At 42.8% G+C, this 15,813-nt stretch overlaps 1 protein-coding gene across 3 annotated transcripts in view; it reads right to left on the bottom strand.

Annotated features, from left to right (window-relative positions):
- AP5M1 (adaptor related protein complex 5 subunit mu 1) overlaps positions 1-15,813 on the bottom strand; it is a 122,729-nt gene that overhangs the window by 103,365 nt on the left and 3,551 nt on the right. For all 3 annotated transcript variants that reach the window (XM_086937973.1, XM_086937972.1, XM_086937974.1), the window contains exon 2: positions 8,811-9,456. In XM_086937973.1, the coding sequence (XP_086794099.1) occupies positions 8,811-9,456 (646 nt within the window). The remainder of the gene's footprint in view (positions 1-8,810; positions 9,457-15,813) is intronic.

The following is a 15,813-nucleotide window of genomic DNA, read 5'->3' as shown; positions in this document are numbered from 1 at the left end:
GAGTAAGTAGGTGACCTGGAGAAACGGAAATCATCTATGACAGGAGAAAGCCTCAGCAAACAGTAGTGGAGGGTGATATTGTGAGGAAATTTGTGGTGTTGAGGAAAGGTTAGTAAGTACTCAATGGGAAGTGAGGGACAATAATATCTCTAAAGACGGCCCAAACATGACAACTGGAAATGGAAAAATCTTCAAGTTATTTGGCAAAACTGGGAAATGAGAAGCACACCCCATGGTGCATATCAATAAAGGTGTGGCATCTTTTATGTTGTTGTGACGTAGAGTGGTTGAGCATTTGCTTAACAAGTGGAGGCAAAGGAAGATTATAACTTAGTTGTGTGAAGTCCGAAAGTTGGTGTAGGAGAAATATAAGGGATATTATAAAAGGAAGGTGATTGTCTGTGTTTGTGAATGGGTTCACATTAAGAAGAGCCGGTTGAGTAGCGAAGGGAGATAGTGGATTTTCGAAACCTGAAAGTGTGGTGGTATTGGACAAGAGTAAGGTGAGGAGTAGAAGCAACATTTCAGGGGTGCCTGCCAAATAAGGATGGATGTCTAGGAGAAGAGGAGTCTGGAGGAAGCAGTGCAGTTACCCCCAGACATCAAGGGCGGGAGAAGAATGAGAAGGACATTATCTATTTTGTAAGATTATGTGGTGGGTTAACTCTCTCCCCTGAATACATGCAATTATCTGTTTTGGGAGGGGTGTCAATCGATCAGCATACATAGATATGTTTTTTTGGTTGCTGGTCTTTGTGGGCAGAAGTTACAGGGATGCAGAGGGTTACAAGTCGTTAAGTGTTATTAAGAATGCAAAAAATCTGGGTCCGTCATGTGAAATATTCTGAGAGTTTAGATAAGAAGTTCTGAAGCTGCAACTGTTACGAGGGTCAGTAGCATACGGAGCACAGTTCTCGACTTGTGCAAATAAAGATCGTACTCTCATTAAACGTGTCGGATTTCTATTCATGCCTCAGTTTATGGAGATAGGAATTCACTTTGGAACTCCTATGTGCAAGGGGCCAACAAGATAAGAGGTCAGAGCTGAGCTTTACAGGACAGGAATGTGATTAGTAAGGAAGACCAGAGAACATTCCCGAGGTCTCTTTGAAGCGGATAAGGTGCCACCAAAGGATGGGTGGGATCAAATGGTCTTCTGATGTCCAGTGTATATCTACCACTCCCTTTCTGCATACTCTAATGCCCAGACGCAGAATGAGGCCGAAGATGTGCAATGGCCAAATCGGGAAAAGCTACTCTCAACCTAAAGGATAGCTAAACAGTTCCTGGGAAGAGAAATCAACTCCTGAATTCAGAGCTGGTCAGTAATAAATATGAAGCAGATGCCCTATATGCACTAGAGTCCATAGAGATTTCTCATGGACCAGTGTCCAGTTCACACAGACGAGTGTATTGAAGAAACTTTCTTAAACAAGGGGTGTGCCTTTGGCAGCTAGCTGCCTTCTCAGCTCAGAACCAGGCCTAAAGACTGACAAAAATCCACCTGGAAGCACTGAAAAGAACTGCGAGCGACATTAAGAAACCGAGTGGAGTGCCCGGAGCTGTGGTGATTCAAATATTGTCCTGGGAATGCACCAGTAAACCAATTCTCCCCTGGACTTGCAGCCTACTGTGGGATGGCTACCCAGAGCAGAGAGCATCACTATGCGAGGCGGAGTGAAAACAAATTTTCATTTCACTGCTTGCATCACCCCAAACCTTTGTGGTATGGAAGAAACCCTAAATAACTAAGACAGATTGTGAAGTAATGGCAAGCATGGTCCGATCGACCTTTTTTTTTGTAGCTGTGAGCATCTCTCAAACCTAGGATAATGGTAGGTAACAACGGGCACCAACTCTAGGTCCTCATTGGACACCAGCAGGCTTCACATTCAATTCTGACTTTGTAAGTGTTACTTTGGTGTGGGCTCATTGATCCATTAAGGGTGATGGGATTAGCTGGGCCTACATGATCTCTCTGAAGGCCAGACACAGAAGATTCCCCTATGTGGGGTGTAAGGAACGAACAATCCCCACAACTGGCATACCTCCAGCAATATGAGACACTACAACAAGATGGCAGCAAGGGATTGAATGTTGCACAACCTATCTACACACTAGTTTACACAGTCAAAAATAGTAAATAGTTGCTCACCTCTCTAGTCCACTGCCACGGAACTAAAATTAGATAAACACAAAACAGGTGAATGGAGAGGCAACAAGAAAATTTGTTAAATGTGATATATCAATTTGATAAATTGAGACACGTCCTTCATGAATGTGAAAAAAGTCAAAATTTTAAATCGGTTTATCTTGACACGCTGATAAAACAGCCAAGAAACTCAAAGTACAATGATCAATGAAACAGCACGAAACAGCCAACGCGTTTCGCCCGATAATAAGCTTCCTCAGGGCTGTAAATACAATATACACAAATGGTCACAAAAATAATAAATATACAATAAGGTATAAAACTCAAAAAAAGATGTGACTAACGACTAGTCATTACAAACAAATCTGTCATTGCTAAATTATTTACAATTTGAAGCACATAGCATTACATAATACAGATCATGATTGTACATCGTGTACTGTGCATTGTCCACATTATCCGAAATAACCCTCATGATAATGTGAGCACAGATCATCACATGAAAAGAAGGAGAGAACAAGAGAGAAGTAAGCGGAGGAAAAACAGAAAAGACAACGGGAGGAGGAATAAAACAAAGTGAAGGAAAAAGAAAGAAATGAAGAAATATAAAAGTAACATAACTAAACAATGAGCAAATTTAGTACAGACAGAATCTCGATTTAAACAGTACAAAAGAAAAAAGGGGGAAAAGGAAAGAGAGAAAACAAAACTTAAATGGGTGGGAGCATGTAGTCAACAGCCAAGGTAAGAAGAGAAAAAACACGCAAAGGTGCCGTTAAGTACTGCCAGTACCAAAAGTTTAAAAAAGACCCCAGTATATTTCCCAACATCAAAAAACCCTACAACGAGAAAAAATTGTTAGTTTTTAATAACCAAATACTCTCATAAATAAGGAAAAGCATTCTCACCAGAACAAATTCAGGTTGATTACAGTCTCATTGGAAAAAGCCACAGCTGATAGGATATGTCAGTACTGGCAGTACTTAGCGGCATCTTTGCATGTTCTTTCTCTTCTTACCTTGGCTGATGACTACATGCTCCCACCCATTTAAGTTTTGTTTTCTCTCTTTTCCCCCTTTTTTCTTTTGTACTGTTTAAATAGAGAGTCTGTCTGTACTAAACTTGCTCACTGTTGTTTAGTTATGTTTATATTTCTTAATGTCTTTCTTTTTCTTTCACTTTGTTTTATTCCTCCCCCCGTTGTCTTTTCTGTTTTTCCTTCGCCTACTTCTCTCTTGTTCTCTCTTTTTCATGTGATGATCTGTGCTCACATTATCATGAGGGTTATTTCGGACAATGCGGACAATGCACAGTACACGATGTACAATCATGATCTGTATTATGTAATGCTATGTCCTTCAAATTGTAAATAATTTAGCAATAACAGATTTGTTTGTAATGACTAGTCATTAGTCACATCTTTTTTTGAGTTTTATACCTTATTGTATATTTATTATTTTTGTGACCATTTGTGTATATTGTATTTACAGCCCTGAGGAAGCCCATATCGGTGAAACGCGTTGGCTGTTTCGTGCTGTTTCATTGATCATCGTACTTTGAGTTTCTTGGCTGTTTTATCATTGTGTCAAGATAAACCGATTAAAATTTGGACTTTTTTCACATTCATGAAGGACATGTGTCTCAATTTATCAATTTGATACATCACATTTAACAAATTTTCTTGTTGCCTCTCCATTCGCCTGTTTTGTGCATACCTCCAGAAATGCCGGAGCGGTCTTTGTCTCTTGTTCACAGCGTGGGACAATGTACACTAACCTAAGTGGTTGAGCATCGTTACATTTTAAAAAGACTTCTGGCAAAGAGCCCCTCAAGGTGCGTGTTCGGCATTGCAGCACCGGCCCACTGAGGAGCTGCTCAATGACGAAGCATGACACCCATCTGGATGTATGAGGGTTCTTGCTTAGGAGTAATCAGATCCCCCCAAAACTGCTTGGTCAATACCCTCCTAACCTACTGGCTTTTCTGTTTCTTTTAGGAACTGCATAGGCCACTTATACGCACATACATTTAGGGTGCTTGTATGCTGGACCTAGACGTGCTCCCAGTCCCCCCATTATTGTGTTCGGACTCATGAACGGCGGGCCAGATGAGGGACATTGCCCATCTACTCCTAGAAGCTGCAGGATAGCTCACTATCCTGTGTGAGCCAGATTGTCTACACAGGGATCTAAAACTCTCTTCCTCCTTCCCACGAACCACTCCTGATCCCTCAGGCAGGATTTTACACACCCTATCCACACTATCCTGACCATGGATGGCAACCAGGGCCTCAGATATGGCGATGACATTGTAGCTGAAATTCCTAGAACATAACTATTGAGAGCAGATGGAACCACCCCTTCAGACAGCCATCTATTCCTGCTCTAAAAATAAAACCAGTAAAAATAACTCTTCGAAGAGCAATCATGACTAAATACCTCAGAGCCAACAGCTCTCTTAATGGTATGACGAATGCACCATGGATCTTCTTAGAAGATGCCATCTTTAGATGTGTGTGGTCCCAGATCGCCTGGAAGTGTACCAGCGACTTGATGATTTTAAAAATCAATACGCCTCTGAGGCTCCGATAATCAAGGTCCATATTGCATAAAATGCCCTAAAAACTGGAATATTGTTCTCAATCAACAAATCCAACACAGAAATCAATGAGCATACAGATTTTTTGATGCAGCAAAAAAATATCAAACCTCCAAAAGGGCATCACAAAAATTTGATCAGGAGAAAGTCTACCCCTATATTAAAGAGAATTTCTCAGTAGGAGGGGGTGATATCACCTCAGACAAGAGTAGCAACAACAAACGTAAGAGGAACACTTAGTTTAGTAGCAACTCTAGGATGGAAAGTTGGGCGAGCATTTATGATCGATTGTCCCCCACCACCTTTATACGAGTACCCTATTGCCCTCATAATCCCTTCCCTCAGCCCTTTAACCAGCCTTTTTAGACAGATAATGGGGCAGAGGCAAAAGAAAATGGGTCCATTGGCAACAGTCAGAACCCCAGATGCAGACAACGAGTCAAACAATAAGAAATGGATTGTAAACCTAGCCACCAAGACACTCGCAACAGAGGAGGCTAATGTCCTCAAAAAGGACTTGGGCTTTGTTCCTACACCAAAGAGGATAAATTCTGAATGAATGTTAGCTCCACAATTTCTTTAGGAAAATCAGGCTTCACACCTTCTTTTATTAACTGGGGTAACAGATATCGGGTTGAGCAACCCATCCGGATTCACTCCCTCTGCAGGGATGACTCCACATGAAATCCTAAATTTTGCACAGGTAGCCCTCAAATGACATTTGTGGAACAAATATGAAGGCCTGATACTGCTCTCCTTGGTACTTTGATTCTAAACGGTAATATTGCCTGGTGTGAACTGGAGAACTGAGGTGCCCTCTATCATACTTCCCCATGAGAGCAGGCACGACAAGGCAGCGTTTGTGGTCCTATACATATATATCTGTACTTTACATACATTTTTACTACATATATGGCTCGTCATCATGATCCTTTCTTTAGTTATATATGCCATCTCCTCAAAGGCTCTTCCACCGTGAGCCCTGTTCTCTTTTGCTATTGTGTATCATTTTCCTCTGGTGGACCAAAGCTACCAACCCCTGACTAGAGTACAGATGCCCGATCCTCCCTTTAGATAATTGCTGGAATTCCAACCCATATACTCCCAATGTAGAGATACTGAGGCGCAACACTTGCTGTATCCCCCTAATTTTTGTCAATATCTCCACGTGTTAATTTAGATACAGGACCAAACTGTGACAATTGTGTCCTATTGGTGTTCATTTTGAATATGAGGATTTGTTCGAAGAGATTGCCTACATGACATGGCTACTTGCAAAGTTTTTTCTAAGGGTCAAAACATTCGGACTGTGGTGTGGCCTAGGGCTGATTGATGCCAGCGGTGTGGCGGCCAGGGGCTGGGGAGGTGTAAGGCAGGCATAGAGGAAGCAGCGCATGCACATGTAGTGGTTGAATTGCACCTGGGATCAATTTCTGCTTCCCCACTTGATCAAATTGTATGATTCTAGGCAATTGTTTTATTCCACTTACCTTATTTTTTCTTCATTATCCCTTATAGGAGGACCTCGAAATGCAGGACTTCAGGATGTGCCCTGTACAAAACCTTCTCCTGCATTTGATTTAATAAACTATACTGTAGTCCATATATAATAGAAGCCCATGCTAGCCAGAAGGTGTGCATAACAACTGACTTGCCCCTTAGTTCACTATTGGCATTGTTGTTAGGGAGGGGGGGGGGGGCATGATTGTTTCTAAATTCATGTTCGAAAACTGTCATTTTAAAGCACAATTTCTCTATGCACCGATATTCATCTCACAATCTAAGATGAAATGCTTTTACATGGTAATGATACACACATTTTGTAACTTTAAAGCGCCTTTATCATATTTTTACATGTTTGTTGCATGAAGCCTTTAAAAATGAAGGTGTTCTTAAAGTTAAATGGTACAGGAGGACACCTTCTGTGCGTCTTTTTTTTTTTTTTTACTTCAGTTAGTCTGTAAATAAATGCTTGCCTTTTAATATCTTTATGAATGTTTGTGCTTTGTAAAGTAACCAGCAGCCTAGTGCTGCTATTCAACCTGGGGTTGCATGTGAAAGTCAGGAGAGTCACATGTGCCCCCCCCCCCCCCAGCCATATTTTGAGTATCACTGCTCTATGGTGGTCTTTTTATTTCAATTATGGCTCTGCACCATTCTTCCCCCACAGAGACCATTCCAATATGGCTACCGCTGCGTCACGGATGCCCCTTAGTAAGGACTCTGCACAAGCTTGAATCATGACGGGCCCAGCGACGTGCCCCACCCCGACCGGCTTTCTCAGCGCCCTATGATCCCCTAGTGGGGCCCTCTATTCACTTCTAAAATCTCACTTGTGTCCTCCCCAAGATGGTGGCATCCTGGAACATCAAGCATTACATTTACGATCTACACTGAAGGTGATTACCGACACCTGCCCCTCTTCATCACACCTGCAATGATAATTATTACTCGCTTTAGCGTATATACCGCCTCCTCTGCTTTCTCATTACCTCCAGGTTGGCTGAATGTTACTTCTCTCTACTAGTTTCACTCCGCAGCTAGTGTGGTCTCTGCCATCACCTAAGGGTCCATTTACTTAAATTGAATAAGCTCTGCCGCTCATGCTGGATTTTACTACATTTTTGCATCCTAGATTAGCTACAATAGTTGTTATCCACACTCATTTATGTAGATAATGGGGCTTATGTGTGTGTGTTCATTATGCGTCACATGTGCATCACCTGCTTGTTCACTTGTTTTTTTGTTCTTATATGTATTTGCATGCTCACTGACAGATGTGATTCAGTCTATGGCATTTTTTTCTACAACTGCCTAATGCATTGCTATGAGACAATGGGGTATGACCTACTGAATACCCCATTTGTTTTTAATTCTCACTCTCTATATGTCTCTTTTCCAGTGGACGTCGGATTTTACATATCATAAAGTATATCCTACACTTCGAGGGTGATATTTTGAGATTAGGTATTGTTGCCAATTACCACTACTACAACCTCAATCATTTGTAGAATAGGTTACATGGTCCTCGCAAAGTGCCCATATCTGCAGGGAATTTACACGTCACAGAACATGGTGACTGACGTTCTCACTTTCCTGTGAGCTGCACCTGCTCATTGTCTCCAACACAGCCACCCTTTGGTTTTATTTAAAACAAGAGGCCCCACTTATTAAAACGTTCAGGGTCTCTCTTAGTTATTTTATACCACACTTACATCAGTCTACACATACAGCACTTCCACTTCACTTCATCACGGCATCCTATTTCAAAAGACCACCAGCAAAGAGGCTCCTTGCAGGGCCCATTGGGCATTTCAGCCCCAGCCCAACAAGGAGCTGCTCGATGAAGAAACATGACACCTATCTGGGCGTGAGGGCTCCTGCTTCTGAGCAATCCGATCCTGCCAATCTGTTTGCTCAGACCCCTCCTGACTGACTGCCTTTTCGGTTTCTTTTCCCGATTCGCTTATGAACTGCATACTCCACTTGCATACTTGAGCATCTGCCACGCAAGCGTGAAATCTCAAAGAAACTGCAAGAACTTTACAGAAAACCAAGAATCCATAAAAAGAAGGACCCTGGGCAGTATGCTCTATACTGTGGAGAACCACAGTGGGTGGGGATACGAACCTAAGAAGAGTTGACTAAAGTACTTTGCTTTCTCTAAGGCACAGAACTGGATGGACATTACAATATTTATATTTGCCCGACTTTTAAGTCTCTAACCTAATCCCTCAGCATCTTCCTTAGTAAGGCCTGAACTACTCTGCTTCGCTACTCTTATACTCATGTGCTAAAATGGTGTACATGATAATGATTTATTAGTACAACAGTAGGCAACGATCAGGACAACACATGAAAACTCCAACTGACTCAATTGGAGCCCAGAAGTTCCTATCTTCCTTGTAGTCCCCTAACAGTCAGTTCAATAGCGTGTTTAACTTTTCATGACAACTACCAGCTCATGTGCATTTTACCTCAGGCTATATTGTATGCTATATTTCACACTAAATGTAGAAAAACTCTTTTGACAGCAGATTAATTTGAGATATTATCTCACCTTACAGGTTACAGTTCCACACACTTGCCACATATCGGTGGCATCCATCTTGTCATATTGCATGGACTTCACTTTTTCAGTGACACAAACTTTAACCTGAGATTTTCCCTTAAATTTGCTAGTGTTCCATGATGGCTGCTTCTGAGTATGATTCATTGAGGCATCAGTCACAATATCCATTATCCCATTTAAGTTTGTATCTATGGGTGTTCCAAAGGGACAGGCATGCATGAGCAAAAGTGGAAGCTGTTCCAGCTTTGCGGACAATTCTGCCTCATTTTTCTGACATACGTTCATATAGGTCATTAGTCCTGATAAGAGAGAGAAGGCTTCCGATATCCCATGGATGCTTATGAGCGGTGGTTGAGGTTTCAAGGATTGCTCAACAAGGGGAAGGGAAACATATATAAATTCATTATTTTGAATGGTAAGGACAGGCCAAAGGTTACCTTCGCCAACAACAACTGTATAAACAGATGTTTTGGTAATTTTAGAGCAACTATCTCGATTCTCAACAAAGCTTTTGTCCTGATCTGTTAATCCAAGCTCAACCAACAAAGCATTCATAAAAACAACATCCTCTGGAAGCTTCACATAGCTGGCACCATTGAAGACTTTTGCTCTTTTTTCAACTGTGGGAAAACGCCTAAAAAAAGAAACAAAAAGTAATGTTAACAAGACAAATGTGTTCATTGTAATCCCTTTTAACACTGTATATCTAACAGGTTTTTCAAAAGACAGAGGGGGCAGGTTGGAAAAGGGTAGTGTGGGACAGTGTATGGTAGACTTTAGCAAGAGGGTCAAAAGGCAGATGCATGCGAGTTTCCAAACTTTTGTGACAGAAGACAATGGTTATCTATCTGGGTCTCATGTTTCATATATGCCTTTCCTTATGACTAGTATGCCTAATGGAATGCTTAGGCACATGTTGAGTGCGGCGAGTCAGACGTTAAAGTGACAAATCAAGTATTCCAGAGATAACGGACATCTTGATCTGATCAGTGGCATGACTGGTATTGTTATTCTGCTTTATTTCCAAACTCAACAAATGGCAACAAGTGACTTTTAACACGGCAAGTGGGATAGCTATTATGCATTGGTCACGTCATCACTCACTAGTCATCATTGGATTTCAACTCCAATTTGGCACTATCCACTGTATTGTCGCGCTAATGTCTACAAATTGCAGGAATTTCTTTTAATGTCATGCTGTTTTGTGGGGGTAAGATGGTACACCGTGGGGAGTTGCAGCATGAGCCCAAGCTTGCATAGCCTTAGGAACATTGCTCGCTCAGTGTGTGTGTAAGCAGTAAGAGTAAGATATGCTAGGATAAAACAAGCTCTACTTCCCCAAGGAAAGAAGACAACATATTTTTTCATCAAATGGGTGGCCACCTTAGTTATTTTGGATGCCTCAGCAACCTACTTCACTGTAACAAGTAGCACTGCTTTTAAAGCAACAAAGATAGTAAGGTATTTACTAAATACAGACCTTTTATAATATTTTGTTTTAATGAAACCTGTGGGTAATTGCATTGACTTTAGTGGCTAAATACATTTTTGAATAAGTATCAGGACTTGTTCAATTAATTTAAAATCACTTCATTCATTCAAGCACAGCACGGAGACTCACTCATGCAAAGTGCAATTACATCAGCTGCATTTTTAAAAATTCCAGAAGCTCAATTAAATGGAATGGCAATGAGCATTTGCACAATTTTTGGTAGCAGTGAATGCAAAAAAATGTGTTGTAAAGAGAAAAGTGGCTATATCATACAGATGTCATGGCTCAGAGAATCAAAGGATTTTTGCTCATTTTACCTGAATTCATACCAGAGAACTCTTGATTCAGAGAATGGGACAATTGTACTGAACACGTCGAAAGGTTAAGTCTGCCTTTTAGTGATGAGCAAAGCTTAATTGTTTAAAGGAACATATTTTATACAAGGAAGGAAACGGCTGATTAGTCAAATTACAATTATTTAGCTAAACTAAGAATACCAATATCAACGTGTGACTTTGATGCCACTTTGGAGTATTATTTGAAAGACCAAATAGTGGTAAATTGATTTCATTAAAAAAAAAAAAAAAAAAAAAAAAAAAAAGGTTCAAACCGGAGCAGTAGCTATACTGCAAACCCCCCTCCAAGTTTTGTGCTGCAAGTCCTGAATACATTTGACAATACACTTCATACTATTAAATTGAGTATATAGTCCGAGGATAGAGTACAGGAAGAAAGACAAGGGCAGTTTTAGTGGACTCCCATCCATTGCTGTGGATCCATGAAATTTTGGCAGGTCCGCATACCACCAAATTCCCCTATCAGAGGAGTCAATGTTACTTACCACTTTTTTCCTTTCAGAGCTTTCTGCTACTTGAGGATATCTTTTGGGTTAGCCTCAGCAGCATATGTCTTCCAGCACTTAATATACAACTTATTTAGCGGACAGAGTGGAGTACATGCATTTCGAGGTTGAAATCCTGATTTTTGTTAGCACTGTTAAGGTGCACAATTGCACTCGCGTTCACATTTTAGGCATCCTAGAAAGTAGGGGCTTGACAGTAAATGAAGCTTAATGTTTAACTATCAGCTAGGAGTTTCTCGGACACCTTTTATCTTTGGAGTGTATCAGGCACATGAAAAAGTGGCTAAAGCCATCATGAATGCTCCTCAGAGTGGGTATTGATCAAGTAAAGTAAAGTAAAGAATAATTTTAATTTTTCATCAATGGGTTCACAGTCATCTCGAAACCACTGAAGAAGCTACTGGGGCAGGAGAGACCGCCTAACGTAATGGCTGACTGCCCCAATCGGACAGGCAACACCCTTAACCAGCGAAAAGCTGTTAACCTGCCTCCCGAGGCGGCGGCCTTTACTGTAATTCTGATGGGGGTACCTGAGCTCTCCAGCAATGTGGTGGAATCTTATGATTCCCTATGCAACAAACTTATTAGCTGGCTAAATGTCCATAGGCCCCTACCACCCAACCTAAGAGGAGAAGTACTGATGGTCAGAAGGGTTCCATGGGTTGGGTACACTGTCAAGAAAAATGGGGGAGATTGTATAATCGTAAGCTTTATGAGTTCTCAGGTTGCTACGTACATTTGCAATTGGCTTGGAAGTCCAGGGAATACATCTATAGAACTGGTCCCCCTGTCGTTCTTCTATCCCAATGTACGAGATGCGACTGTGAGGAGGGACGACGGCTGGACTAGGGTGGGATTTGCGGTTGACGGGTCAAGGTATAGGCCCACTCGCTATGATACCCCTGTCTATGGCAATTATGCTCACCCCAACAGATATAGTTGCCTCGACCAGGTAGACTGACTCCGGAAGGGCGCACCTATTGGGGACACTCAAGGTGTAGCTTCTGAAACAGCTGGGGTGGGGACAGGAAGAGATGTAATGGATATCACCATTCGAGACCTTGACACATCTCCCTCGGAGAGCATAACTGCCAGTACTTCCAGGGGCCAACCACTTAACTTATCCCCGAGCCCATCCGGTCCTAATCTAATATCTGAAGCCCCATTTGATCTAGGAATAATACAGCACAGGTCTGAACTACCACCATTAAATACCGCCGCTGAGAGGACCAGTGGGGACGGTACCTAAGGCTCCCGTAGGAATCATGAAGGTCCTCTCCTGGAATGTGGCAGGTATTGCCAACATATTAGACACTAACGACTGGGCTTCCCTAGTAGACAGCAGCGACATCTGCCTCTTTCAGGAGACTTGGGCTAGGGAACCCTTCCTTAGAGCAGGCTACGCAACCTTCTACATCAACGCTAAGTGGAATGGTAAAGGGAGGCCTTCGGGTGGACTGGCTGTCTGGGCGGCCAGCCACATTGGCTGTAACGCGGAGATAGTACCTACCTTTTCGGAGGACATACAATGTGTTCTCCTTAAATGGCCCAATGCCTTTAATCTGGCAATTGTTAACATGTACTCATGCCCAGTGAGTGTGTCCATGGAATCACCCACTTTGGATGATCTTTCAGCCTTTTTGGGTCAACTCCCCACGGACTGTAAGATACTGATGGGTGGAGACTTTAACAGCCACTTAGAACCCCTCGAAGGTTTGAAGGAGGGCGCCCTAACTGCTGAAGACGATTATTGGGGGATCCCTCCATGCCAATCCCCTCATCCTAAATCTTGGTCCCCTCTAGCAGTGCAGATTATGTCCTTGACTTTGAACTTTGCCCTGAAGGCCTGTAATGGGCGCACCCCATCTGATACCCCTTCAACGTGCACCTTTAAACAGGAAGGACCACAAATCGTGCCTAGACTACATTTTTGTAGATACAGGCTTGTGGTTCAAGGTTTTAGAGTTGTAGAAAGAACAGACAGCGACCATAATGCCTTCTGTCTAGATATGGCTCACCCCGTCCCTGCTGCAGGTCCGTCATTTATTGACCCCATTGAAAACCTAGGGAATTTGGTCCTTAGTACTAACAGACGCAAGGTAAGATGGGGGAAATTAGTAAATTCAAAAGAGAGCATAATCAAAATCTATGAACTAGCACTCCCTAAGCTAGATGAAATAGACGGACTGCTTAACCAACCCAGAGCCACAGATTTTAATGAGAAACTAGCCCAAATCCATACAGACTTAGTGGGAACTTTAGGAGAGGTTTTCTACCCGGTGGAGGGGTCAAAGAAGAAAAAGACGCGAACCTCAGCTTGGTATAACTCCACCTGTAAAAAGATCAAGACCAAGCTGATCTCCACAATAAAATCCGGCACCAATAGGGATAAGGTTGCTGAGCTTAGGCGCAAATATAGGGAAGCCATGGCACAAGCAAAGTCAGAATGGGACTGGAATAGATGGCAGGACCTCTCCCTAGCACTAGAAACGAGGGACTCTAGAAAATGTTGGTCTTTGGTTAACACTGGCTCAGGAGAACCAAAAACAGCAGTAGAACCAAACATCGCTGCCCCGGTCTGGGAAGCCCATTTTAGCAAATTATACCAAGATACTCCTGAATTTGCTAATGAGGTGGCCCTTGATATCATATCCGACCCCGCAGCTGGACTAGAATTTACATTGGGTGAGGTAGTTAGCGCCATAGAGAGACTGGCGTTGGGGAAGGCCCCGGGACTCGACAGATTGCCTGGTGATCTGTTTAGATATCATCCAGAGATCTGGGGCCCGTACCTCTTAATTCTTTTTAATTCCATCCTGGGAGGCATGGAGATCCCCTGTACTTGGCTGGGGGCAGAGATAGTACCAATTTTCAATAAGGGCTCTCCTCTGCTCCCAGCCAACTACAGGCCGATCAGCCTCATAGATGTACCACAAAAACTATTCTCCCGCCTTCTCCTGGACCACCTCCTAGACTGGATGGAGGATAACGCGATTCTTAGTCCCCTTCAGGCAGGCTTCCGGAAAAACACGTCCACCATGGACCAGATTTTCCGTCTCGTTCTCCTCTACTGGAAAACAGTGAGGATCGAGGGGGGGAGTCTGTACATGGTGTTCGTGGACCTGAGGTCCGCATTTGACCTGGTTCCCCGTAAGAAACTATGGGAGGTCCTAAAGGAGTTGGGTGTTCCTTCTCAACTACTGCATGCTATAATTAGGCTTCACAAAGGCAATTTATCTCAGGTTAGGTGTGGAAGGGATGGAGCGTTGTCCTCTAGATTCCCAGTTCTCAGAGGGGTAAGACAGGGTTGCGTTCTTGCGCCCACCCTGTTTTGCCTCTTTGTTAACAGTGTCATATTCCATCTTGACAATGTCAGGGACAACGATGCACCCTTGTTGGCAGGCAGGAGGGTACCGGCTATTATGTTTGCCGACGATACCCTCCTGCTTTCCAAATCCCCGATGGGAATCCAACAGATATTAGATGGGTTTGACGTTTTCTGCAGGCAACACGGTCTGGAGATAAATACAGAAAGAACCAAATTCATGATATTTAATCCCTCTCTCACAACTAGGTCTAATCCAACACTGGGTCCTGCAAGGCTGGAAAGGGTAAAAACGTTCCAGTATCTGGGGGTAACCTTACACGAGAACTTATCATGGGGCCCTCAGATAGCCAGATACCGGTTAAAGCTGTCCCAATTGTCGGGGGCAATTTTGAAGGTCGCAAATACATCCACCTTTAAACCCATCAGTCCAGCTGTGGAGATGTATAAAACTCAAGCCAAAGCGGCCGCATCCTGTGGTAGTGAGTTGTAGGGTCAAAAAGCTGGGACAGAACTTGTCAGAGTAGAAAATAACTTCCTCAGACGCCTTTTGGTTCTTCCCCAAGGCACACCCTTGCTACCCCTAAGACTAGATCTGGGGCTCCCTTCAATAGGGGACGATTTGGAACTAAAACCGCTGAGGTTCTGGCACAGGCTTTGGTCCACTGGCGAACTTGCACACTACAGGGAAGACCCTAAGCATGTTATGAATCTTAACAAGCGTGATAGAATCCAGTTGCTGGCCTTTATCAAGAGAGAACTCATCGCCTAGGACTCCCTGAGTTATGGGAGGCTCCTGAAAGAGGCTGTCAAAGGGTCCCTCGCAAAAGGCTGGTTGAAATATTCAAGGAGAAAAGTCTAGTCTCTCTTGTGTGTGCACCCAAGATTGGCACCCTGACTGAACAATTCTTGGATTCCAAAAATTCTTATCATTTTGAAGGTTTTATGGACATCATATTTCCTATTCTAGCAAGGAAACTGTTCATTCAATGGAGGCTAGGCACACTGCCACTGAAAACCTTCACTTGCAAATGGACTATGCGGGATGATAAAATCTGCCCTGGGTGCAACAACCACGATGAGGAAGAAATTCACGTTCTGTTTTTTTGCCCGGCCTACACTAGACCGAGGAAATACTGGCTAGTGCCATTGTGTAGGAACTTGGGCATAAGAAACTATTTACATTCATATAGAATACTGAAGACAAGTACCCTGCCCCACATAGTCTTTGCAGTTGCCAAGTTTATAATAGCCATGTGGCAGATAAGGGGAAAATTAAAAAAAGACTGAAAAGTGATATGATTTGTAATGA

Source organism: Lissotriton vulgaris, chromosome 9, assembly GCF_964263255.1.
Source record: "Lissotriton vulgaris chromosome 9, aLisVul1.2, whole genome shotgun sequence".
NCBI lineage: Eukaryota > Metazoa > Chordata > Amphibia > Caudata > Salamandridae > Lissotriton > Lissotriton vulgaris.
The sequence above is the reverse complement of the archived record's forward strand: the minus strand, read 5'-3'. Positions and strand labels throughout refer to the sequence as shown.